Raw genomic sequence first — 24,886 nt, forward strand, 5'->3', positions numbered from 1 at the left:
TTTGCATACGAATGATCTTCCATCATTCATTGAATATTTCCCAAATTTGAAGCGACTTAACATAGAACTCAATAAAGGTAAGATTCAACTTGCGATAATCTGCCGATAATTTCATATGAGCAATATCTTTTAGGGTCTGATGTAGCGGACGGCGTTTTTTACAATGGACCGAATTTGTCTTCGTTAAAGATTCTGGAAGTAGGTACAACCAATTTTTTTGACCAATTCACTGGATTTCATTTTATGGATTTTTGTCCATCACTGGAAAGCGCTTTTTTCCGTTGTTGGGCAGAGGATATTTATGTAGATGAATCGATAAAGAATTACAATCTAAGAGATTTGGTTATCGAATGTCATGTAAGTCAGTAGTTGAAAAATCTTACCAGATTATTATATTGTATTAACTTTTTCTTTCTATTCAGTCTAATTGTTTTTCGTGGGCAACACTACGAAGACTACTTTCCAAATTTCCTAATCTACATCATCTTAGGATCAGAAGTATCGGTGTAATTAAAGACAGTAAATTAGAAGAATTGGTAAAATTATTACCAAAGTTGAAGATATTGGACTTGCGGCAATGTGCGAATGTGAACCACAAATCAGCTGATTTTCTGTCCAAATATTGTATCAAAGAGAATCGATCAATTGTAATTTATCACAACTGCAAAAATGAACCCACTGAATGGCCTAAATTGGTGAATACTCGCGAACAAATTGTCTACGGATTCGATTTCATGAAACATTGTTTCTACAAAAAATTCAGTTGCCTTCCAGATCTCATTGATGAATAAAACGGCTGACTTGAAATAATTTCTCAGCCACCAATTTATCACTGATTGTAACAATTGATTCCTTGAAACTCAATAACTCAAATATGTCGAACAGCTTCATGACCACTATAACAAAAATTACAGTTAAATAGAATCCAAACGTAAATAGAAAGCAATTTCAGGTCAATGTAACGGAAGCTTATGTAATAAGATTACCACGTTCTCACCACAAGCAAGACGAAACTTCTCAATATAAGACAGGTAAACAGTTACCTGAACACCGACATTGACAATTTTTTATTTGATAGCATAACCAACAATCTTTATTGAATTGTAACTCTATTGAGTCTAATTGTCATCAAGAAAAAAGTTTCAATCTCAAAGTTAAGACAATTATTCAATAATATTATATATAAGTGCTAATTGGTTAACTATTAAAATGTCTAATTAATGGAACGAATCAATTAAAGTTTAATGTTAATAGAGAACCGAAATCTTTAATTATAAACCTTTCAGATTTGATTCAAATTTAAATCTTTGAAACTCAATAACGGTAAAAGATTAACATAAAATCATCAATTCCATGAAATCAACGTTCCGCTACTTTTATCCCGGTGGATATTTCCTACTCATCCTCATTATCATGGCCAATCTTTAATGACTTTTAATCATCTTAATAATTTTCCATCATTCCGTCTGTCACTATCATCATCATTATCGTCAACCATTCAACTGTCAACCTTAAATTAAGATCACTAATCACGTCAAAAGTTTTCAGTTAACTTTCTGGACATAGTTCACTGAGTAATTTATCTCTCTCTCTCTCTCTCTCTCATTCCGTTTTTGTCATCTTTTTGTTCATCCTTCATCTTCATCTTTTTTCTGCTATGAAAATTTCAATAAAAATCCTTTCAAATCGTTCTCATGCTAACAGTTCATTGTCTCTCCTTTTCATATTATCTTCAGCCTTCAACCTTAACCTCTCTCTCTCTCTCACTCACTCACTCATTCATTCATTCATGTCATCATTTCCCATCGTCCAATTTTAGTACTAGTATCATCGTCATCACTGTTTCTACATCAGTCTCATCTAAATCCACCATCATGATAATAAACTTTTACATTGTCTTGGTTCTTGTAACTTTCATCTCGGTGGTTAATTCATTCCCAGGTAAAGATTAACGGCTATTCTTAAATGTTCAGTGTCAATTTTTCTATGTGATCTTTTAACTTTTTCTTGTTCACGTTCTTGTTTACTAGAATCGAGTAAATTGTCGACCACCAAAAAAAGTCAATCAAAATCAATCAGTGGTCGATCTGGTGGAAGTTTTGAAAATTGTTATTCCAAGGGAATTGTTCATCAACATGGTTCTAATTTAACTCGATCAGATGATCCGTGTGAAAGGTGCTTCTGCTACAAAGGAACAATTCTCTGTTGGAATATCAATTGTCCACAATCATTGGATCGAAAAGGATGTAAAGAGATCAAAGTTAAAGATCTTTGCTGTCCAATATTAGAATGCCGTAAGTATTGATATTAGATAAGTAAAACTTTTCGATTTCATCGAACTATCAAATTTATATAATTCTAAAGCCTTAGAAGGGAAAGATGCCGTTTTCAAGGATATTATTGGACGTCAACCACGAACTACACCAGACGAAACTTCCGAACCCTCGATTACACCTAAAGAGATCACCTGTAAATATGGACGAGAGAAATACAAACCTGGCCAGAGAGTGACCATTAACCCATTGAAACCATGTCAACGGTGTATGTGTAGTAATGAAGGTAAAGTTAAATGTGAACTTGCATCTACATGTAAAGATGAAAGTCTAATCAAAGAATTGAAAAAACAATCAAATCTAATTAGCAAAGATTCTGATCATAAAAAGGAATCAGAAAATGTTTCAAGTTTCAGCACCCGAACGATTCCCGATGCAATATTGAAAAGAGTACAAAATTTACTTCACAAAGTTTCAACTCACAATTTAACTTCAATTAATCCAAACGATTTAAACTAAAATCTAAATCAATGATCATCAAACAATCACTTTAATATAATTTACCAACAAATTAATCACAAACCTCATTTACTCAATCAAACTATCAACACTATTGTATATTTATAATCATTTTATTGGAAAACTTTTCTTCACAATCTAAATTACTGTTACAATTTTTTGACATCAACGTTAATTGTTTGATAGTAATAGATTGACACAATCAGATTGATTGAACTTCATCTCATCTAATTAATAATAAAGGTTGAAAATGACACAATCCATTATATTGAAAGTTCTAATTCGGCTAATTAAATGTCAACTTTAAATTGGTGATCATTAACTTTCATCGTACATACAAAAACCCAATGTTGACACATTTGTACTTCATGATTCTGGCCAATGGTCAGCAACGGTTAACATTTGAAATACATAACAATAATAATACACTAGACTCCATGATGACCTAATTGTCGGTGAGAAAATTAAACTTAATTAGTGAATAGTTTGAAATTTTTCTGAGAATATAATTGTTACCAGAATTAAGTTTTTAGTTGTATATCTTAATGAGCCCAGGATTGTAAAAAAGTTTCTATCAACTAAATGGTCAATGAAAAGAAGGACAATTAATTTTGATTCAACTGATGATTTAGTATAAAGTATTTTCCTTATACAATTTGAGGTTTTAATTATCTGTTAGAAATGAGAACAACAATTAGAGTTAAGCAAAAGACACTGATTGTTTCGTTCCAATTTCATTGAATCATACCTGAGATTGACCGTATATACCGATGAGAAATTGAATATAATGACCGAAAAAGGAACCGGAAATCCCACAGCAAATCATGGCCACTTTGATTGACGAAGGTATCGAGGTGAAAAAGATCAAAAATACGATGATAATATAAGCGATAAAAGTAACCAGAAAATTGAGTGAATTTTTAATACCATGGAAAAGATCACTGAATATAAATTCTTGAAATGTTCAGTAAAATGAGTTACAATGAATCGAATCCTTTTACCGGGAATGAAATCGTCGTTCTCAATGGTCAAGGGTTCACCTTCATTCGGATGGACATTGATTGTGAGAGTTGTCACCGTGAGAAACTTGAGATACTCAATCCAAACATAAGCATAAAGGACATAAATGAAGACAAAATTTATCGAAAGTGTCATAATGTAATAACAACACCATGTATTGAGAAATAGATTAACGCTCATGGGAAAGATGAACTGCCTGGGGGCTTTGAATACGGGTAACAAACTGAGGAAGAAAAAATAAGCTGAAGTAATTAACCAAGTGTTTGCTTTAACCAATCGACGAAACTGTTTGGCCAAATCGTCAAAGTGACCCCACTTCTTGTATTGACCGGTTTCCAGGATTTCACCGATACAAAGCCAAGTTTTCTGGGCTGAACTGACCGGACACATTGTATGTGCTACAAAGTGGACTCCGTGAATACATGCAATCACACACCAGATGAAATTTAAGGTTAACAAATAGAGACGGGATTCACCTAGAAAGTGTGAAGGATCACCGAGGATTAAAATTAGATCACTGGTCGGATTAATCATAATCAATGTGGAAAATTTAATTGTGTTTACAATTAGATTGATAAGTGTTAACATTGGAAACCAATATTGACCAATGTTAGTTTTTAAATCTCCAATTGTCTGTGGTAAATGGAGTGTCTGTGAACGAAGCAGCTCATTGACACTTGACCCGAATTTTGTCACTCGAAGTGACCTTTTAATCCTTGAACTTTGGCTTGACGAAGGCATCACATCAACTAATCTCGAAGACTAATAAACTAATTCAATGTATCTTTTTATTCAACAATTTCCACTAATCAACTGAGATACAATTGACTAACTCATTGGATCAATTGTAAATGTAGCAATAATTTAAATCTCTTGATAATTTGAGTTTGATTGTTTACTTTTGCTGTTTAATTAGATTCATTATTTAATGTTTCAAAAAGTTAATATTTGTCATTGTGATGATAATTTCGATATTGGAAATTGTATAAATTTTGAATAAATGTTTAATTTAATATTTGTGTTGATTTATTATTAAGATAATCATTAGATATTATCAACAAAGTTAGTTAACTTTTTGTTTGATTTAGATCGTTACAAGATTATTATTATCCTTGAATATAATATTGTGATAGACAAATTTATCTTCTTAATTGTAAATGTATGATCTTAACACTAATTAACCAGATTCTAAGTTTGGAAATTAATTAATCACTTTGATCGGTTGATTTCCACTTCTAAATAAAAGATGGCAGCATTGGTTGTTTGATCGTAACTTTAATTGTTTGTAACAATTAACTTGACCTTATGGTGAAAATATGTAATCTAATCATGGTTGATTATTATCATGATTAAATTAATCGAGAACTAATAATATTTTTGATGAAAGACCTTCAATAAGATTGGAAATAAACTTGAAATCAGTAAATTGTTACACCAATCAAATAATAGATTGAATTTATATCTTCAGGATTGATCTAAATAATAAATTAACGACTTGATTACAATTAATGAGCTCATGATTTGTAAACATTGATTAATCAGCTGAAATTAGAATTGATTTAAATCAAGATAACATCGGATGTTTAATGTTAATTGTTTATTGATCTTAATGATAATTTGAGTGATTGGATTGATTTTCCTCTTCCTGATCATAAACTTTACTTAAGTATAAATTTGTTTTTCAATTGTCATGATAATCAATATGTAAATCTAACTGACCATCAAATCAAATTGACCATTTGAACAATAAAGATAATAATATGATCATCATGATGTTTACAATGATTATAGATTGTGAAATATTGATAAAGATCAATCAAAGTTGATTATTGTTACCATAAAATAATCAGGAACCTTCAAGTTTACATGAGAATTGATTAAGAATTAAAATAATTAGGTCAATTGTAAACATATATTATGATAACAATAAAAGCTCATTGAAAATAAGCTATTAACCATTAAGTTATTATCATGATAATGGTAATGAAATGAATTAAGAGTTGTAATTGTAATAAAAGGACAAATTGTGATTGTTAAATTGTGACTGACAATCAAATTAATTGTTGGTACGAAAACAGAATTTCAAATGAAATTAACTCTATGCAAGTTCTGATTCGGTTTGTTGGGTTCCTTTTTTAGTATCTCGATGGTGGAAAATATCATTGAGATGAAGGAAAGGAAAAGGTACAAATAGAAAGAGAAATAGACACAGGATGATGAGAGGAAGGGAGAGAGAGAAAGTGGAAGATGAGGTTGTATGGTTACATGGGGAAGAGTGGGTGGGGTGTATGGAGACTTATTGATTAGGTTGGCAGAAGATGAGGGGAGAGGAGGAAGAGGAAGAGAGTTGAATCAACGATTTCCACAGATAGAGTAAGAATCTCTTCCGGGTTTCCCAAAAAACGGATCGATAAATTTACTTTCATCATGATCACCCATGAAAAGTGAGTTAATGTCACCTCAAAGATGAACATGAAAAGACTTGAGCCAGGGCGATTTAACTTGGAATTAGTGATGTTTACACAAGTAAACCAGTTGATTAACTTAATTGTCGCCGAATATTATTTTCTTAAAATACAATTGTAAATCAACAAGAATTGCTTGTTCATTCATTAATTAATATCAATTCCAGATTAGTAAAAGATTATCCCAGATAAGCAAAGATCAACACATGAACAAATTGTCAACCTATGTAACCATATGATGAATTTTTCACCAGCATAGTTGAGAGACTATTAGATTAACTTTGATATTGTATCAATTAAAATGATTAATTAGAACAGAGAATCAATGAAAGTGATCAAAAACTACGTTGATTAACATAATTAACTTCAGACATTAGACTAAAAAAAAAGGTAAACAAGTTCACTGGGTTAATAGTGATAAATCAATAACATCAATCGTGATCATGGTGATGAATATATTCACATGGAGAAACGGGAAAGATAATTTTATGAATTAAATTCAATTTTCATATCATCATGACTCAAAACTCATTCACCTAAATTTGATTAGAACAAAAAAAAACTGAATCATTTTCCTCTCAATTAACATTCAACAAAATCTTTCACTCAAATGAATTACGTTAGTATCATCTAACTCACTTCATCAAAATCATCATCATCTTTTCCTTGTCATCAGTAGAACCTTAAGTTTACTACTGTTATGTTGTTGTTGTTGTTGTTGTTGACGATGAGATGATGAGAATGAGCATCATGATGATGGAAAAGATGGTTGCTTGGATTGACCCACATTCTGACCTGGTTCTTGTTCTGAACAAAACGAACTTTTTTCTCTCTCTCTCTCTCATCATGAAACTCCTGCTGAATTTTTCTCTCCCTTTACTTACATTCAAACACTTTTCCCTTTTTACACCCCCTTCTCTCTCTCACTATCTTCCACTTCTCCCCTTACCCTCTCTCTCTCTCTTTTTCTTTCTTCCCAATCTCTCTCTCTCTCTCATTCCCTGTCTATCTTCCTCTTCCATTTTATCACTCACTCACTTACTCACTCACTTTAACCCAAAAATCGTCATCACTACAAACCTGCTCACTACGAACCCAAAGTAACATCAACAAAACAAAATAAACAATAACAATCAAACGTTTACGATATTAACTGTTCAAAGAAAAACGGAAATCAAATTAAACGACATTTTCTAGTGACATCAAATCAACGGAATAATAAACAATTAAAACAATTTAACAATCATCGAGTAAATTGATTTCAATTTACTACTACTAAGTGTGTGTGTAGTTTTTACATTGACAATTATCATTAAGTTTGACTTTCCAAACAATTACTACAACTATTCATCATTACAATAATCCTCAAAGGTGAGTCAATGTCAATCAGTTAATCCTAAAATTAACTAATTGTAGTTGTTGATTTTGATTGTAAAAACAAATGATCATCTTGCTTTCACTTTCATTTACGTTTTCCCATTCACATAAATCGTTACCCGATTAACCTTTAAACCTCCCACTCTCTACCTTTTACACCCACACCCACTTGATTCATAGATACCTAATAAACTTTAATCTTCATCAATTGTTAATGTTAATTGTTTGACATTAACACCAACTAATTAACTTGAATCAGTTGAAAATCAACACATATAAAACCTTCATTATCATTTACATTGTAGGTTCACAATCAATCTTGATAACCTTGACAATTAATTTCTTTCTTTCCTTCACTTTTTTTTCATCATAAATTATTTCTCTCTCAGTCTCTCCCTCTCTTCATCAACGATTTCATGATAATTACTAAATTGTTCATGATAAAATCATATGATTATCGGTCAGTCTTGACCTGTAAACGTCCTTGACAGTTGTAACAATTCAGGTTCACTTGGTTTTTGTGTGTTGATTGTTTGTAAATTTTACCGTTATTTCAACTCAGGTAGACACAAAATTGAATCAAAACAAAAAGGTAAAAGTTGATTAACTGATTTGTTTTAATTGTAAACTCATTTAACTGTCAATTAACTTTAACCTTTTGTGAATTTTGTGTTAATTGCTATAACTTTTTTCCAACTTTGATTACAAATTCAATTTCCGTTTAAATTGTTAACTGTTTCCTGTAACAATTGATGAAAAACAATATGATTATCATTAATTGACTTAATTGAAATTTGTAATAGTAACAATAATTATTAATTGTTCATTATATCATTCATATATATATTTGGTTTGTTTAATCATCATCACCAAGGAATTCAATTAATTTAAATTGTTTGTTGACTAAATCAATCTAAACAAGTGAAACTTGTCAATTTCAATCAGTTGATTAAAACCTGAAACAATAAAGTGATAATTGTAATTTTAATCAATCTAAATGATGATATTATTTACTATTACAATTGATGTCATTCTTGATAATCATTGACAGTTAAAAATTAATCAAATTTGGAAATTAATTAAACAGTTGATCAATTGCAATGAAAATTGATTTAAAACAGTTATCAGGTTGTAAAAAGTTAATCATAAATGAAAGTAGCAAACAATTAAGATGTTAATTAGTGGAGAGATAATGTTGAAAGTGTAAACGTGTTTAGTGACGATGACAATTATCATCATCTCTCATCAATTGTCATTTTGATAAAACAGTTATGATGATAAGATGATAACTTATTGTTATCATTGTCACTTGTAAAAGTTGAAGGATAAATTAAGTTATGAAAGTGGTGCAATGATGATGATGGATTAGGAAGATGACGATAATTACACCATGATGATGATGATGATGGTGATGATAAAGGTGTGATCAGGTTGATTGGGTTTGCGAGCAAAGTTTCAATACAATTTTCCTTTGATTTGCTTGTCGATTTTAAACAAAGTTAATCATCACAATTAATCGTTACCTTTATAAATATTAATAAATATGTATAAATAGGGCAGCGAAACAATTTACCGATTGTTGTTGATTGATTGTCATGATGATGATAACCAGATTTGAGGAACCAGAAAACCAGAAAACCTGAATATCTGTTGTGATTTTGATTATTCGTAAGCGAAAAAATCAACAAATAATCAACTAATCACGTTGAAGGTTACGATTTGTTGTTGCTAATCTTTTCCACCTCGATAACCTGTTCTTGTTACCTGAGCATTTATACACATTAAGACTTACCTGTAACTGTCAACAACCGTGTTGATTTTTGTGCTTACGATTTTTGATTAATTATAATTGTAACTTGTGACAGTTAAAATCACAGAACGTGGTTCATTATAATTGCTATCACAATCGAAAGTATTAATAATTATTATTAAATTAGTGGAGAAAATATTTCGTCATCATTAACCTAATTTTAAATTTTCTTTCGTTCTCAATATATTAATATAAATACTATTGATAATTTACCGTTAACCTTGAGGTATATTGATATTCAATGATGAATTAAATTTTCTCATGTTTATGTAAATAAAAACATGAACCAATATAACCATTGATTTATAATTAAAATGGTTGGACAATTTAACTAATCATTTTGATAATTACGATTTTAAGATTTAAAAGGATTTGATTAAATAACGATAATCATCAATAACTATTGAATCTGAATCGTTTCCTTAATCATCAAGTTTCATGGTTTTTACCTTGATGGTTAAAAAGAATCAGAATTTTTTTCTTCTTCATTTCATTTAACCTTCATCATTTTTTTATCTTCTTTTCAAATTTGTCTTTCTATATTTATCTTCTCTGTCTTTTTCTCTGGTTGTACCCCTTTCTCATCATCATCATCATCTCTTCCTCTCTTTCTTTCTCTCACTTTCTTCCTCCTTCAGTTATTTTCACTTTGATTCATGCGATTAATTTTCAAGGATATAACAAGAAAATGATGATTATGATGATGACAAGGAAGAGAAACAGATTATCATGATCATGATATGAAACACTAAATAGACACAGAGAAAGTTATAATCATATGGTTGACCTTTTACCTCTTTCATTCATTACATTACATTCATTAGATTCAGTTTAATGTTTGACAATTTCAAATTGATTCATTGATATTTTTTTTACATTTATCCCTGAAAATTATCATGTTAATCGTCAAGACATTAATTAGGTTTATGATTATGGTGATCAACTTGCAAATTGATTAATAGAAAGATTTTCTTGTTAATTATTTGGCTAATAAATTGCTGATCTTTGATTTTATTACCTGGTAGTATATCTTTTGTTAATCACTTACAATTAACTAACATGATTACCTCGTTTTTTTACTTTTCAATTGAATTGTATTAATAAACTAATTAAATGTTGATAATTAACTGATTGAAAAGGCAAAAAAACAATAACAAACAAACAGAAACTTATTTATGATAATTGGGAGCCTAATTAAAACGTAATGATAACATAAAGTGACAGGTAAACAATTAATTTTAAGGTTAGAGAGAGAGAGAGAGAGAGAGTGAGTATCAAGTGTCATTATTATTAAATCAATAGGTAAATGTATTGTAATCATCGTCAAGTCAATTGGTGATGTTATCAAAACCTTGGGAAAATGATGATGGAAGGAGGGAGATGAAGATGAAGATGAAGATAAAATAAAAGAGGTAAAATAACAGTAAATCAACGTATTAACCTCAACGATAATTGTCCTTGAATCGTATTGGAATCAGCCTTCATTGTGGATAATAATAAGTCACTGGAAAATTAATGATCAACTTGAATTGTTATTTTGCATGTGATGATGATGAGGATGACGAGGATGATGTTGATCCTCATTCTCATTGTCACATTGTCTCTCTCTCACTTGCACTTTCTCCCTCTACTGTTCAATGTTAAATATATTTCACAATTAATCAGCTAATCAAATTAATTAGAAAGCAAAACATTGATTTAAATTGATCAACAATAATATTTACACTTTTCTTATAAATCATCATAAGATAAACACATTAACACTTTGATGATACAGTTAATTCATCATCCGTTAAGTCAATTCTGCTGATCTTAATTGTAGATTAAGATTATGGGGAAAATATATCATGAAATTAGGTTAATAAGTCTGATGACAATTACCAGTTAATTTCTTAAATCACACAATCAATTTCTTGATTCACAATCGTCTCTAAATCACTTTGTTTATTTTTTTGCTTCTTTCTCTCTTCAATCAACTAATTGTTATTAAAGTCCATGATTAACATGAAGGTTAACAATCAACTAATTATAAAACTGTAAGTGAAAATGAGATTAATATAAAAAAGAGTCTAGGTCAATGGTTACCTGGATTAAGGGAGATAATGAAAGAGATTAAGACAATCACAAGAAATCAGTAGATAAACATGATGATGATCATCATGAGAGAGAGAGAGAGAGAGAGAGAGAGAGAGAGAGATGAAGATGAGGATGACAAATATATACAGAATAAAGAAGAAAGTAAAATAGACAGAGAAAGTTCATCAAATTGAGAGAAGAGGAAAAGATGGAGAGAGAGAGAAACGATAACTTGAACCAAAGATTTTTTGGTTAAATGGGAAGAAAAGAAAGAGATGAAAAGTAAGAGAACATGGAAAAGAAAGAGGAGATAGAATGAATTGAGAAAGAAAGAGAAAAAGAAAGAGTAACTATGGTAACAGGTTGAATTGAGAATTGAGTTCAATGTACTCTTCTCATCGAGGACATTGACCTTTTCTCTTTCTGTGTGTTGATTCATGTTCATGTTTTGGGTTCACAGTTGAAATAAAATCGCTGTTAATGTTTACCAACAACAGAATTGTTTCTCTCTTTTCTTTTTTTCTAATTGTTCCAAATTTTCAAGTTTAATCATCAAATTAATTATCGAATTCTATTTATACAAGAAAACAATTTTTTTTCGTCAACAATTTAATATCAATCAATCAAATTTATATGTTTTCCACTTCGCATTGAATTTGTGATCAAATTTTACCTTTCAAATTGTGCAACTATTTCATTCCCTCATCTCTTTCATATTATTTGTTTGCTGATGACAGTTGAACAATTGTTGATTGTTGATTATTATCATTAATTATAATCACTATCATTTATTTCAATAAGTGTTTCTCCCTCTTTCTCTCTCTCTCTCTCTCTTTATTTATCATCCTCCATGTTTTATCTTTGGGTTAATCCTGACAATTGGTCACATGGTTTCATCCAAAATCAATGTAAACATTTTAATCATCATTTACATTCAACTAATCAACTACAACAGCAATTAACGAGCTCACCATCACTTGACAATTACTATTATCCTAATCAATGAGCATCGTTTAAAAAAAACTGAATCAATTTTTTTTTCTTCACACTAATCAATTGACCCGAAAGTTGATTATTTGTCCATCAAAATTATCATTTGTTTATTGGTTTTCCTTTTTTTTAATCAACAACAACAATAATCTATTTTTTCAATTGTTTTTTTCCTAATTGTTCCAATCATCAAATTCAAGTTAATTGATCATCTTTTCTGGTATCAATAGTGAACTTTGCTTGTTACCATAAACTCCCATCTCTCTCTGTGTGTACATCAAATCATCATCAGAAAAGGTAAACTTGATAATCCTCAGGTAACAAAGAGAAAACCAAATTCACTTTGATTTCTCACTTTTCCCTCTCTTTACCTTTATCCTCCTTTCTCTCTCTCTCTCTACAATATCTTTCTTTTCTCTTGAACCATGAAAAGAAAGAGAAAAATACAAAGAAACAGAGTTTCTATTTTCTTTCTCGTAAAAAAATTAAAGGGAAAAGCGTCAAAAGTAAGAGGAGAAAGAGAGTAAATGAGGCCCTTGACCTTGGCCTTTGTTACTTTTCCATTTTCCTCTCTAGTGGTAATGGCGGTGGGTCTTTTCTTGACCTTGAAATGATATAACAACAACAACAACACTCATCTCAATACACTTACATTAACCGTGTCCATCCCACAAGAGTGACCAATAAGTTACAATACTTGATTGTTAATATTGACGACAAACAATTAATAAACACTGATGGTTATTATTTGTTCATCAACTGTTGATATTATTGTCAAAATCTCTGGTTGTGTAGTAACATTAATGTAAAAAACGTTAATGGTAATGTGATTTTCTGGTTCCTTTTTTTTCTGGTTACATTTTCTGGTTCACTTCAGTTCCTAACAATTTACACTTATCATGTTTTTTTAATGTGAGTTTTTTTTCTCAACAATCAAGTTAATCAATTTTTTTTTGTTTCTTCGCATGTTGATATTGATTTTCACGTATTAATACATTGGATCATTTCAGTTACGTACAATTCAACTAATCAGCACAGTACAATCAACTTTCCCTTTCTTGTATTCACCATCTTAATCTCATGTCATTTCATTTCAATCTTCATGATGATCAACATCTTGAAGATGCTTCTGTTTTGTTATTAATCAAATGTCAACCATTAGCTGAATGGTTTTTCCTTAAATTATATTACTACAATTATAACTATGATTCTGTTGATCTAATTAAACCTTAGCTAAGGGAGGATGTAGATTATGGATGATGAATTGTAATAAATATCATCTTATTAAGCAACATCCTCACTTGTTAATTTAAACTTGATCGTTATCATCCTACATCATTTTCATCATGTTTCACTTTCACTTTTTCCACTTCTCAATTCATTATTGAGATGAAAAGAAACGAAACTTTCTCTCTATCAGATCAATTTTCTGTTCCATATCAGATTCGTTTCGATTTCGTACTCACTCTTATTATTTCTCTCTCTCTCTCTCTCTCTCTCTCTCTCTCTCGCTTACTCACTCCTTCTGTCAGTGACCTAGTAACGAGAATCGATTTTATCCTTTTACCTTTTTCTCTTTCGAATTTTTCTTTCTCTTTCTTCTTCTTGCTCAATCTTTTCCTCCGCTGTGTTTACTTCTTGCCAGTGACCTAATAAAACTCATCGATTGTACTTTTTTTCCTCTTTCCACCCTTTTTATCTTCTCTATCTTTTCTTTTATCTTCACTTTCTCTCTCTTTTTCTCTTTAATCATCTTTTTCATCGACATCATTTTCCATTATTTCGTTAAGTAGTTTTACTTTCTTTTTCTCCAAATTCTTTTCACTGTCGATATCAAGCTTCGATTTTCCTTTCATCTTGTTGTCATCTATTCGTCTTTCATGTTTAGAACCTCATCTGTATCCCCATTGGATACAATTCATTCTAATTGTCAAATGCTAGAAGGTTAGAGAGAGAAAGAGAAAGAGAAAAGTCGCTAATAATCTTAATGATAATTCCAATTGAACAGAACAACAAAGATTCATTTTCTGACACAGAAAAAAAGGAACCTCAAAAAAGTTTCTTGATGCAGGGTAACAGTTTCTTGATGAATCTTTGCCAACCTCAAGTTGATCTTCCATCATGATTCGTTTTTCTTCTTCCGTTCTCGCTCTATTAAAAGATATTCTATCCGTTGAAGAGAACAATTCAAGATAGAAAGAAATAGATGCTCATGATGATGGAAAATGAATACGAAGGGGGGAAAGAGAAAAAAGAAAGAGATTCTTCGAAAAGTAGGTCACCAGAATGTCCTATTTACGCAAAATCTCATCTCACTCTTTCTTATTCCCACTTTAATTCCAACTATCTCTCTCTCTCTTCATCTCTCTTTTATTTCTATCACCTCCCAATATCCACATTCTGTTATATCATGATGATAATAATCACTCTCATGCTACTATTAATATATAAAAATTCACATCGAGATGCATATGAAAGATTGCGAAAGAAAATTCTTGGCTTCTATTTTCATCCTTCATCTTCTTCCTCATCCTTAAAATTAACACCATAACCTTACGAAGATTAAGATGATGATAAATTTAATGGATGGTGATAAAGAATTGAAACAAAAGCCTCTTTACCCTAAATGTCCTAAACTCTTGAAAGTAGCAAAAACACCAACCAATCAAGTGCCGAGTAAATGTCATATGAGTAACGAACAAAGTTATCAACGAAAATGTAAACAAAAACAAACGTCAAATTAAATTGTTTACGTTCAACACTTTAAGTTCCTCCCATTTGGAATACCCTTTACGTAATAAACGTCAAATAACAATTTGGTTTGTTGTTCCGTCAGAATCTTGATCAACATTTACCTTTATCCTTTTTCTATACTTGAAACTTTTTTCTTCTTCATGAAAAAGAAAACAGTTAGTCAGAAATTCTGAATTGAGTTCGATTACTGATGAAAATGAAAGATAAATTCCATCAATTTTGAAATGCGAAAAATATTCTGCTTCTTTTTTCTCTTTCTTTTTCTCTCCATCATCATATTAGTAAACAACTTCATCTCCTTCATCTGAAAACATCTCTCTCCCTCTCTCTCTCTCTCACTCATCTCATCTTCCCCAACTACCTGTGCTCACTCACATTTAACTTCATCACTATCAACAAACAACAACAACAATAATATCCTGTTTTCATTTACCTTTTTATTTCAATGTTGATAAAATTTTTCTTTGTTTACTTTTCCATTTCTAGTGTAACAATTAACAAACAATTAACCAATTTCTCGGGATTAACTGTGGCAATAAATCAACAGAGATTTGTGTTTATCTAACCTTAACCTTTTAAACACTTTCTAATTTGGATTATCATTTTTTTCTTAATGGATTATTGTCATCACCATTATCATCAATTTCATCATCTTAATCAACCACCTCTCACATTGAAACAATTTACCTTCTTCCAATTGAAGAATATATAATTTATTAAACAATAATTGGATAATCTAATCTGCTTCCTTTAATCCAATTGATAATCCATTTTAAACTATCGACTGAGATTCTCAATCAAGCTAATCTACAATCAATACTAATCGTATAATATCAACATCGTCATCATCATCATCAACAACAACAACGACATACACACACAAACACTTGATTATCATCATCATCAGTTGATCTAATTGAATAACAATAATATTCTTGTGACGTTTAATCATCATCATCACTAATCAACAACAACAACAATCTAGATTAACTATTTGTTTATCTGTCAACAAAGTGCAATCTCGTGCAATCCTTTTTACAGTTACAATTAACTAATTGTCGCAACTACTCAAAAGTCTTCTGCTTGTTTCCTCTCTTTCGAGAAAAATTAATATTAATTTTTATTTGGAATCATTTTAAAATTCATTCATTCATCATTCATCACTAATTTAAATCATAATGTTCAGTTTTCATAAGCCCAAAATTTACCGATCGATATCGGGATGTTGTATATGCAAAGCGAAATCTTCCAGTTCCCGTTTTACCGATTCAAAAAAGTACGAAGCTGAATTCGAGAAGTGTTTCCGTATAAGCGAAAAACGTTCTGGTGAGATATGTAATGCTTGCGTTCTGCTGGTTAAGAGGTGGAAAAAATTGCCTCCGGGGACACTTCGCAATTGGAGGCATGTTGTTGACGCTCGAGCTGGACCAGGAACTAAATCAATGAAATATGCGAAATTAAATCACAATTCATCAACCGGTGGATCAATTAATAGTACACATAATCATAAGAAACACAATAAACCAAAGAAAATTAAATCATCGATACTTGATTATACCGACATTCAAGGTAATCATAATTAACTTCAATCTTTTTTGTTTTAAACATCTCAATGATTAGCAAATTTTCAAGGGCCCTAAATTTAGTTTCAACCAATTAACATTGTAATTGTTTCGACAATTACAATTTAAATTGTGTCGTAATTTTATATTTAATTGTTATTGTTTCTCTTTCTTTAGGTTTCTAATGTTATTCTGTCAATTGATGTATTGTGTTAATTGTTGTGTTACAATTTAACTTATGGCTTCAATTGACTTGAATTGTTTATCTTTGTATGTTGATCGTTGATTTTCAAGCTTAATTGTGACAATTTTGGTTAATACAGTAAAAGAAGAGGAAATAAGATTATAATCTTAATCTATCACTTGTCTACTATTGACTATCTCCTTTGATTGGAAATAAAAAGCCTCAGGGTTTTTTACCATTTCTCTTGCAACATAATCATGATTATTATCATCATCTAATTCACTGAACCTGACTTTTTCTTCCGGATTTTATTGGTTCTAACTGTACCTGTAACCTGGTACCACTATGTTGCCCTTATACTAATTTCTTCCTCTCTCTCTCTCTTCATAATTTCTCACTCACTTTTCTTCCTTCTCATCTTCATCTTTTAGCTTTCTTTTCCTCTCTTTCCTTTCTTCTTCCTATTGGATAGTAGTTTATCTTAATCTCTTTCTATCCGACCCTCTCTCTCTCTCATCTTCTTTCTCTTTCTCTATAAAACTGACCTCTTCTTCTACCTCTTTCTTCGTCCACTTACATTCTGCAAGTTTTTTCTTGAATTTCTAATCAGTAAGAAAGAAAGAAAGAGGAAAAAGTTCTCCAAAATTTTTCATCTTCTTCGCATCTTCCAGCTAACTTTTTTCTTCCTTTCATTTTCTCTCTTATTTTCATCATTCATATTCTCTAGTGTGTTTGCCTCTCTCTCTCTCTCTTTTTACCCCTTTTCTGAAACTACTCAGCCATGAATACGATAGATTTAAGCAACAACATCAAGAATCCTTTTCGAATCCTAAGTTAGTTCTAACCTTGATAATCCCTTATAATTGTTTTCTCCCTTTAAGAATCTTAAATATGATTTTTTTTTCTCTTTTCTAATTCTGGTTTTCTTTTCCTCTACTTTTTCAGATGGTGATAGATTTCAAATCTCATCAGTGAGACATTTATCCAGTCCAATTGGAAGTGATTCATCTGATTTAGATGATGATGAGGATGTCGATGAAGATGATTACCTGTCCGATTTTGACGACGAAAGTAAAGGACAAAATACCTTGGCTGGTGTAAGAAATACCGATGGTACAACAACCACGACCAAGAAAAAGCTTCGTAGTAACTCAAAAAGTCCACTTTCCACCAGTACAATTACATCAGCATCTTCATCTTCAAACCTCTCATCCCCTGGATCTTCATCCACCAGCCGAAGAAGCTTAACCAAGCGCAGTAAACCACCAACAAGCTCACTCTCTAAAGTTTCTTCCTTCTTAGATATGTCCTTCTGGAGGAAGTACGTACCTTCCATCAACCACCCCACCACCTCCTCTTTATCATCCTAACCCTTCCTACTCCCTCTCCCCTTCTCTCTCTCACTTACCTTATCCCAACTCTTTCATTTCTCTTCCGCCTTTATACACCTCCAATTATATTTGATTCTTTTTTTCTTCTTTTCTGCTTCAAAAATCATTCCAACTAATTGACTTCTATTTTTCTTTTCTTCTCCTTCCATTGTCACCTTGGAACGGATTCACCTGATGGATTATCTCTTGATTTATTTGCAATTTCATTCGAAAAATAGAGAAAAAATTTGCTGTGGAATAATCTTCAAAGGTCCTAACAACGAGGTGCTTATTTATCCCAAACTGCTCAAACCCTGTTCATGTCGCATTAAAATGACCGAAGCAAAATCTGGTGGCGGAAGTGGAGGAAGTGACACTGCCTCGATCACATCTACCTCACAAATAGAAGAGGACACGAACAGTAATGCCTCAAGCATTGCAGCTTATTCTCTTTAACAACAATTTCATTCTTAGGATGATATTTCAATTTCTCTTCCTCTTCCTCTGTTCATCTTTCCCTCTTTCTTTTCACCATAATATTAAAGCCTTTTCCCTCTTTCCAAACTGTTAATCGCCTTCTAATCCTTAAAACTCAAAATTCTTTCATCTTTTTACTTTCATATCCATCAATTCATTTACATCTCTCCTTTCTCATCTTATATAATTACTCTTCTTCCATAATCTATTCCTTCAACTCTTCCCCACCTCCATCATCATCACCAATACCCTCTTAGACTGAGATCCAATATCCTTTTCCTTGTAAGACATTTTTTTTATATATTCACATGAAACCTTAGCCTCTCACCTTTACAATTCCCACTCCAATTTAAATGGCTAATTACTTTAGAAAAAGAAGAGTAAATGATTTATATATTAATTAATTATTATTTGTAAACTATTTCATCATAATCATCATCTTTTTGTGCAATTATCGTCAACACTAATATAAATTAATATGATTGTAATAATATCTTGACAATGCAACGATATCAATGACAAGTTGTCGTCCGCATCCATAACCAACCAACCAATACAACAATCAACATTATCGCAATCATCCTAGAGCAATTATCATCAAAATGAACCTTCATTAAATCTGATCACGGCTTACCTGATCATCATCATCATCGCCATCACCACCACCACCACCATCATCATCATCATCGTCTTCAGTTATCCACAATATTCAATAAGGAAAAAGAAAACTTTTTTTTTCTTCTCGCAATCAAAAAGCCCAATAGCAAATAAACAATAAATTATATAATCTTATAAACGGATTTATAAATACACTGATTGATAATCATTATCTTAATTTGATTATAATCAAATCTGATCAACAAAACTTGAATGACACAGTTACAACAATTAAGCACCTTCTTCATTATCATCACCATATGAACCACATGAAAACTTGACCATCTTCATAATGTCACATTAAGGATTCCATAGATGTTTGTAATGATTAACAAATTATTAATTATTCATCATAATCATTGATCATCATCAACCTCATAATCAACTCTAATTGATCCCTCATCTTACCGCAATCAATTTAAATTTGATAACAATTAACAATGATAATAACAAACAGTTATCAATATTAGTGAGCTATTGATACAAAAATATAAGAGAAAGGTTTTTAAAATATTAGTTAAACCAATCAACACAGAATCAGAACAATTAATTAATTATATGCTGATGATTATTATTCATTTACCTACATTCATAATATATTATTATCACAAAGTAATTAAGTTAATTATATATATTAATACATGGAAACAAATATAATACTTATAATATATTAACTGGAACATGAAACTGCCTAAGAATTTAAATGGAAAAGAAAAACTTTTCAAACAATTTAACTGATTTTCTAATTACAATTAACTATTATATTGTCAATCAGTTGATTCTTAATTAATAACATAATATATATTCAATTTTAATTTAATTTCAATTTTTTCTTCATTTACTTTGATTTCATTTAATTTAACACTTTTCTTTTGGGTTAATTAACTTTTTAGTTTTCATTGTAAACAATTTAACTTAACAAATTATTATTATTATTACAATTTGATTTGATTGATTTGTTTGCATTTTAATTATTTTATCTTAATTTCGTTTCTTCATCTTAATTGTTTGCTTTGACACTCACTGCCTCTTCCTAATTGCAATTGAGCCTTAGCTCAACAATTTAATCTTCTCATTGATTAACAATTTTTTTCTTAATCACTTTTCATTTTTAATTGTAAATTTTAAACGTCCAAGACGTTACTCTCTCTCTCTCTCTCTATCTTTTAATTGTCATTAATTATCAATCACATTATAATGAGATTATAATTAATTAATTTTCATGATTTAAAAATCATGATTATATCAATTGAAACTATTTGATATTTACATTGTTAATTATCAATCAATTAACATTTTACATATTTAACATACAAAATTAACACTTCTAACTAATTATCTGGTTTGGAAAAGGCAATTTAATTAACAATAATTAACGATTAACGATTAGAAATGTTTTTTGATTTCTCAATTTAAAATTGAATTGATTGTTCATTCTGAATGTGGTTAAAAGATATTAAATATAACTGTAAATTGTAATGGTAAACTAAGACGTTGGGATTAACAAGATTAACCTATTAAAATATTAACACAATTTAATTACAATTAAACTTTTGTGAAAACTTTTTTTCTTCTCATTGATTATCAACCATTTCCAATTTCTGGTCATCCTGGTTGACTAATTGTTCAGTTGAAATGAACATTTCGTCTTTAAGATAAACAAATAATGACTCATTTATTGTGATGATTATTCTTGATTTAGTTAATTGTTTATTGGAAAACAAAACAATTAATTTACTTGGTTTATCAGCAAATGACAACAAATCGGTTCAAATTTTCCGAGATCCGCATGGGAAAAGGTTTAGATTGTTCCGTCATTCAATGACCAATTAGTTTAAATACTCGATAATTAATTGGAAGCAAAAATGATTCGATCGTTGAAAAAATTAATCAAAATTAACTTTTTTCTGGTTAAATGATGCAATCAATTGGTTGCCATGGATACGCTTCGATCAAGTGGTGACCTCTCGTGAGCAATTAGTCTACTTTTCGTTAATCAAATTTAACTTTTTTCGTGTTGATTTTCAGGGAAAATCAAGATTTGTAATTATTATTTGTAATAATTTAAATTGTAAGAGAATAAATTTCAATGGCGATTGATTGATTTTATGAGAGATTAGTGGGAAGTTGCCAAATAAATGGTCAATTGGCTTTTTCTTATGAGAAAATGAATCGAAAAATTTAATTTTATCAAAGAGTATAAATGAATAGCAAAAAAAGACAAATTGGATGTATTGAAATTAAGAAATTAAAAATGAAATGAAAAAGCAAAATTAAAAGAAAAATTAGAAAAGAATAAAAATGGATTGATTATGATGTTGAAATGAGAACAAAGTGAAAGAATAAATAAAAGAGAGGGAAAAATTAACCTTCTTTTGGATAATTTGATGCTCCTTGAGAATCTTTCAAGTTTCCATGGTTTTCTTTCAACAATTTAGGTTACCTTGGAACGAAATTGTCGATGGTTTGATTGGTTGATTCTTTTTCCGACGGAAAACCAACTTTTTGGTCAATGTGTGAACAGTTTGGGGTATTTGTTTTCCTTTTGGTCTTGCTTCGAAATCTCGAGCAACCACCATGTTTACGTGGGTTAAAATTGAGACAAAATCGTAATAAGCTCCATGAGTTGATAAAAGTGGACCAAGTGATTGAACAAACCATCCACCGGAACTTGTATTACGATACGAAAAATAACCTTCAACAGTTGAGTATGAGATCAAAAAGTCAGCCCAAATGGGAATGGATTGAGTTCGATCAGCCGGTTGAGCGATCGTTATTGCAGCGTCAGTTTGGCAGTCCAAGTGAGTACCAGGATCTTCCGCATTTCCTCTGCAAGCCTAAAGATGGAGATTAAGAGTAGATTGAATTCAAAAAGATTAAAAGCGAATAAATTAAGCACAGAAAAGAGTTGAGACGAGAAAAGAAAAGAAAACGGATTTACCTGGATAAGGAACACTTTAGGCTTTCCTTTGAGCGATGGACATTTATCACCGGTGAAAAGTTCATATACATCTCGTTTACTGTATTGATGATCACTGGCATGAAGCTTTTCCTCTTCCCCGTGTGTCAAAATGCAACAAACAAAACAATCGGCATCCGAATGATCAACTTCTCCAGAAACTCGTTTCAAGACATCCTGAAGTTCAGCAAATTTAAGATCTTGGTGAGTTTCAACCTCAAAACCAAGACTTGCGAAACATTTTTCCAAAATATATGCATCAATGTCGGTACCATTTCTAGTAGCAACAGAGACAAAATGTTTATGATTAAAAATAAGGCACTTTCCCCGGCGAGGATAGTCCATCCGGTATTCAGCGTCAAATATATCGGTTTTAAAATGACCTAACGGACTATCGATCGATTCAATATCACCACCACCAGTAGCACCATTGCCGCCAATTGATTCGCCATCGAAACTTGACCCAAAAGATTCAGGTGAATTTCTTAAGGGTCGACTGATAGCACATCCATCAATCGATGAGATATTTTCACTTGATGAAGACGATGAGGGCAATTGATTTTCATGAGAATCCATAGTTGAGATGTGAGAGTTGTTATTCTGTTGAGGTTCAGTTTCCGATTGATTTTCAATTGGCACATGTAAAGGTGGATCAGTTACACTCTCTTCATTATCACCTTGTAATCCAAGAGACTCACTAGAAGACAAAATGAAGATAAAAAGAAGATGAGAAAATTGAAACAATAGGTGAAAACAAAACACTTATAGTTGAACAATTAGTGACCAAATAAGATGAGAAATCTAAATGTTTACATAGTAACTTTTATGTAACTTTACTTTGTTATGATCAACAGAGTTTAATAAGATAACGAAAGGTGAACCGATGAGTAATAATCCACTTGATAGTTAACATGGATTAACAGATTATAGAGAGAGAGAAACGTTACCTTAAATCGGCTGAAAGTGAATCGATGGCGTTTTGTTCAACTGTAAAAAAATAGAAACAATTGGAAAACATGATTAATTAGATGAGAATCACAATTAGAGAAGAATGAAAATTCAATCTCATTTTTAATTGTACAGAATAAAGAAAAACATTTTGTTTACCTGAAGACATTTTTTGATTGTGTTAACCAATGGTAACTGGTGAAGGATTAAAAAAGGGAGCAGATTAATGAATTATTGGGTTAGAGTGAGAAAATTGAACTGATTAAAAGATAATTAAACAATTGATTGGTAATTAGAAATTAGATTAACACAAGAGCAGAGAAACAAAAATCGTAAGAGGAAAAGAGATAAAATCTAATGTTTATAATAACAAATAGAAAATTATTGTTACATAAAAAGAGAGAGAATTGATTGGAAATTTAAGATAAGAAGCTATTCAATCAACGATTATAATTAATCATCAGTTGATTGAATTTTTCGTTTAATTCTGTTGTAATTGTCGTTAATTGTTACTCTTGAAAAGAACACGTGAAGAAAACAAAAGAAAACAAGAGAAAAAAATGAAGACAAAATTGTGATGATTCTCAATTGGAAACCATGGATTCCAATTTGAATATCACCAAAATAAAGATTAATACTTGATGACGAACTGATTGTGTCAATGAACTTTCAACAAGTTTACCTTGAAATCAGGTTTCAATTAAACGAAATCGCCAAAGGTAAGAAGAAAATAAAATAAAGAAAAAGAAAACAAAGTTAATAAAGATCCTCGTGATCGCTTTGGTGTGGCTTAAGTTTTACTTTTGAATTTTAACCAATAAGAATCGATGAGTCGGTCAGTTGATAATTGATCGAGTTTCAACTTTTCGATTTCTTTTGTTTTACTTTTTTCTTTGACGAATTGACGAAAAATTGGACTTTTCTACTCGCCGTTATTTGTTTATCTTTCTAATTTGGATCAAATTTTTCGAGGTTAATTTACCTTGGGGAAAGAGGAAATTGATTGAGTATCAATTTATGATGACCATGGAAAAGGTTGATAACATGATTGCTCTGTGAATAATCAATCGATTGAAATTTTGAAAGAACTTTTAATTATGATGAAATTTGTAAGTACATTGTGTATTGATGGAAGATGATTAAGTAATATAAAGGAAAGCAAACGAAAATAAGAAGAGGGCTGGAGAAAATTTCATTTTAAAAAATGCGCGAAAAAAGAAACAGTCCAAGTATCGATATTTTCCCATGAAAATGACAAAACTTTTCTCAAGTTTTTCAATATCAATTCAACGATAATAACAAAAGTTCTTTCGACAATTAAGTTAACCAACTTTTAGATAATGAACATTGACAAACTTATATTCAGTCGCTTTGTCAAATTTCAGACTTTCATTTGTAAAAATGTTCGATTTCATTTCGATTATTATTCCCCACTAATCATAATC

The 24,886-nt window shown here is 30.6% G+C and overlaps 3 protein-coding genes across 7 annotated transcripts; 2 read left to right on the forward strand and 1 right to left on the reverse strand.

Moving 5' to 3' along the window:
* The first annotated feature begins 1,705 nt into the window (after positions 1-1,705).
* Positions 1,706-3,114, forward strand: LOC128385815 (chordin-like). The gene is made up of 3 exons (XM_053344738.1): positions 1,706-1,941; positions 2,031-2,294; positions 2,365-3,114. Exons 1-3 carry the CDS (start codon positions 1,875-1,877, stop codon positions 2,790-2,792), a joined length of 759 nt encoding a protein of 252 aa, XP_053200713.1. The 5' UTR covers positions 1,706-1,874; the 3' UTR covers positions 2,793-3,114.
* A 4,263-nt stretch (positions 3,115-7,377) lies between these two features.
* On the forward strand, positions 7,378-19,685 carry LOC128385820 (SIN3-HDAC complex-associated factor-like). 3 transcript variants are annotated; one of them, XM_053344746.1, is made up of 5 exons: positions 7,378-7,648; positions 12,731-12,827; positions 15,771-16,853; positions 17,976-18,351; positions 18,640-19,685. In XM_053344746.1, the coding sequence occupies exons 3-5, from the start codon at positions 16,463-16,465 to the stop codon at positions 18,854-18,856; spliced, it is 984 nt and encodes a 327-aa protein (XP_053200721.1). In that variant the 5' UTR covers positions 7,378-7,648; positions 12,731-12,827; positions 15,771-16,462; the 3' UTR covers positions 18,857-19,685. The 3 variants fall into 3 exon arrangements, with proteins under 3 accessions (XP_053200721.1, XP_053200720.1, XP_053200722.1); XM_053344745.1 differs by lacking the exon at positions 12,731-12,827; XM_053344747.1 differs by lacking the exons at positions 7,378-7,648; positions 12,731-12,827 and having other exon boundaries at positions 15,425-16,853.
* Positions 19,686-21,649: 1,964 nt separating this feature from the next.
* Positions 21,650-24,142, reverse strand: LOC128385818 (caspase-3-like). Of its 3 annotated transcripts, none has more exons than XM_053344743.1 (5): positions 24,124-24,142; positions 23,601-23,636; positions 23,441-23,480; positions 22,476-23,190; positions 21,650-22,371 (listed from the first exon to the last, which is right to left on the reverse strand). In XM_053344743.1, the coding sequence occupies exons 2-5, from the start codon at positions 23,608-23,610 to the stop codon at positions 21,961-21,963; spliced, it is 1,176 nt and encodes a 391-aa protein (XP_053200718.1). In that variant the 5' UTR covers positions 23,611-23,636; positions 24,124-24,142; the 3' UTR covers positions 21,650-21,960. The 3 variants fall into 3 exon arrangements, with proteins under 3 accessions (XP_053200718.1, XP_053200719.1, XP_053200717.1); XM_053344744.1 differs by lacking the exon at positions 24,124-24,142 and adding an exon at positions 23,833-23,848; XM_053344742.1 differs by lacking the exons at positions 23,601-23,636; positions 24,124-24,142 and having other exon boundaries at positions 23,441-23,594.
* Positions 24,143-24,886: the final 744 nt, after the last annotated feature.

This window comes from Panonychus citri, unplaced genomic scaffold (assembly GCF_014898815.1).
Source record: "Panonychus citri isolate SS breed McGregor unplaced genomic scaffold, ASM1489881v1 Contig00051, whole genome shotgun sequence".
In the NCBI taxonomy this organism is placed as follows: domain Eukaryota; kingdom Metazoa; phylum Arthropoda; class Arachnida; order Trombidiformes; family Tetranychidae; genus Panonychus; species Panonychus citri.

Bases quoted from the DNA above. Each gene is read 5' to 3' on its own strand.
- LOC128385818 (XM_053344742.1), bottom strand. From the start codon at position 23,511: ATGTTTTCCAATTGTTTCTATTTTTTTACAGTTGAACAAAACGCCATC. The intron at 23,191-23,440 runs GTAACGTTTCTC...TTTGTCTTCTAG, and splicing joins TCACTTTCAGCCGATTTAAG to TGAGTCTCTTGGATTACAAG. The intron at 22,372-22,475 runs GTAAATCCGTTT...CTCCATCTTTAG, and splicing joins CTAAAGTGTTCCTTATCCAG to GCTTGCAGAGGAAATGCGGA.
- LOC128385815 (XM_053344738.1), top strand. From the start codon at position 1,875: ATGATAATAAACTTTTACATTGTCTTGGTTCTTGTAACTTTCATCTCG. The intron at 1,942-2,030 runs GTAAAGATTAAC...CTTGTTTACTAG, and splicing joins GGTGGTTAATTCATTCCCAG to AATCGAGTAAATTGTCGACC. The intron at 2,295-2,364 runs GTAAGTATTGAT...ATAATTCTAAAG, and splicing joins CTGTCCAATATTAGAATGCC to CCTTAGAAGGGAAAGATGCC.
- LOC128385820 (XM_053344746.1), top strand. From the start codon at position 16,463: ATGTTCAGTTTTCATAAGCCCAAAATTTACCGATCGATATCGGGATGT. The intron at 16,854-17,975 runs GTAATCATAATT...CTACTTTTTCAG, and splicing joins TGATTATACCGACATTCAAG to ATGGTGATAGATTTCAAATC. The intron at 18,352-18,639 runs GTACGTACCTTC...TTCGAAAAATAG, and splicing joins GATATGTCCTTCTGGAGGAA to AGAAAAAATTTGCTGTGGAA.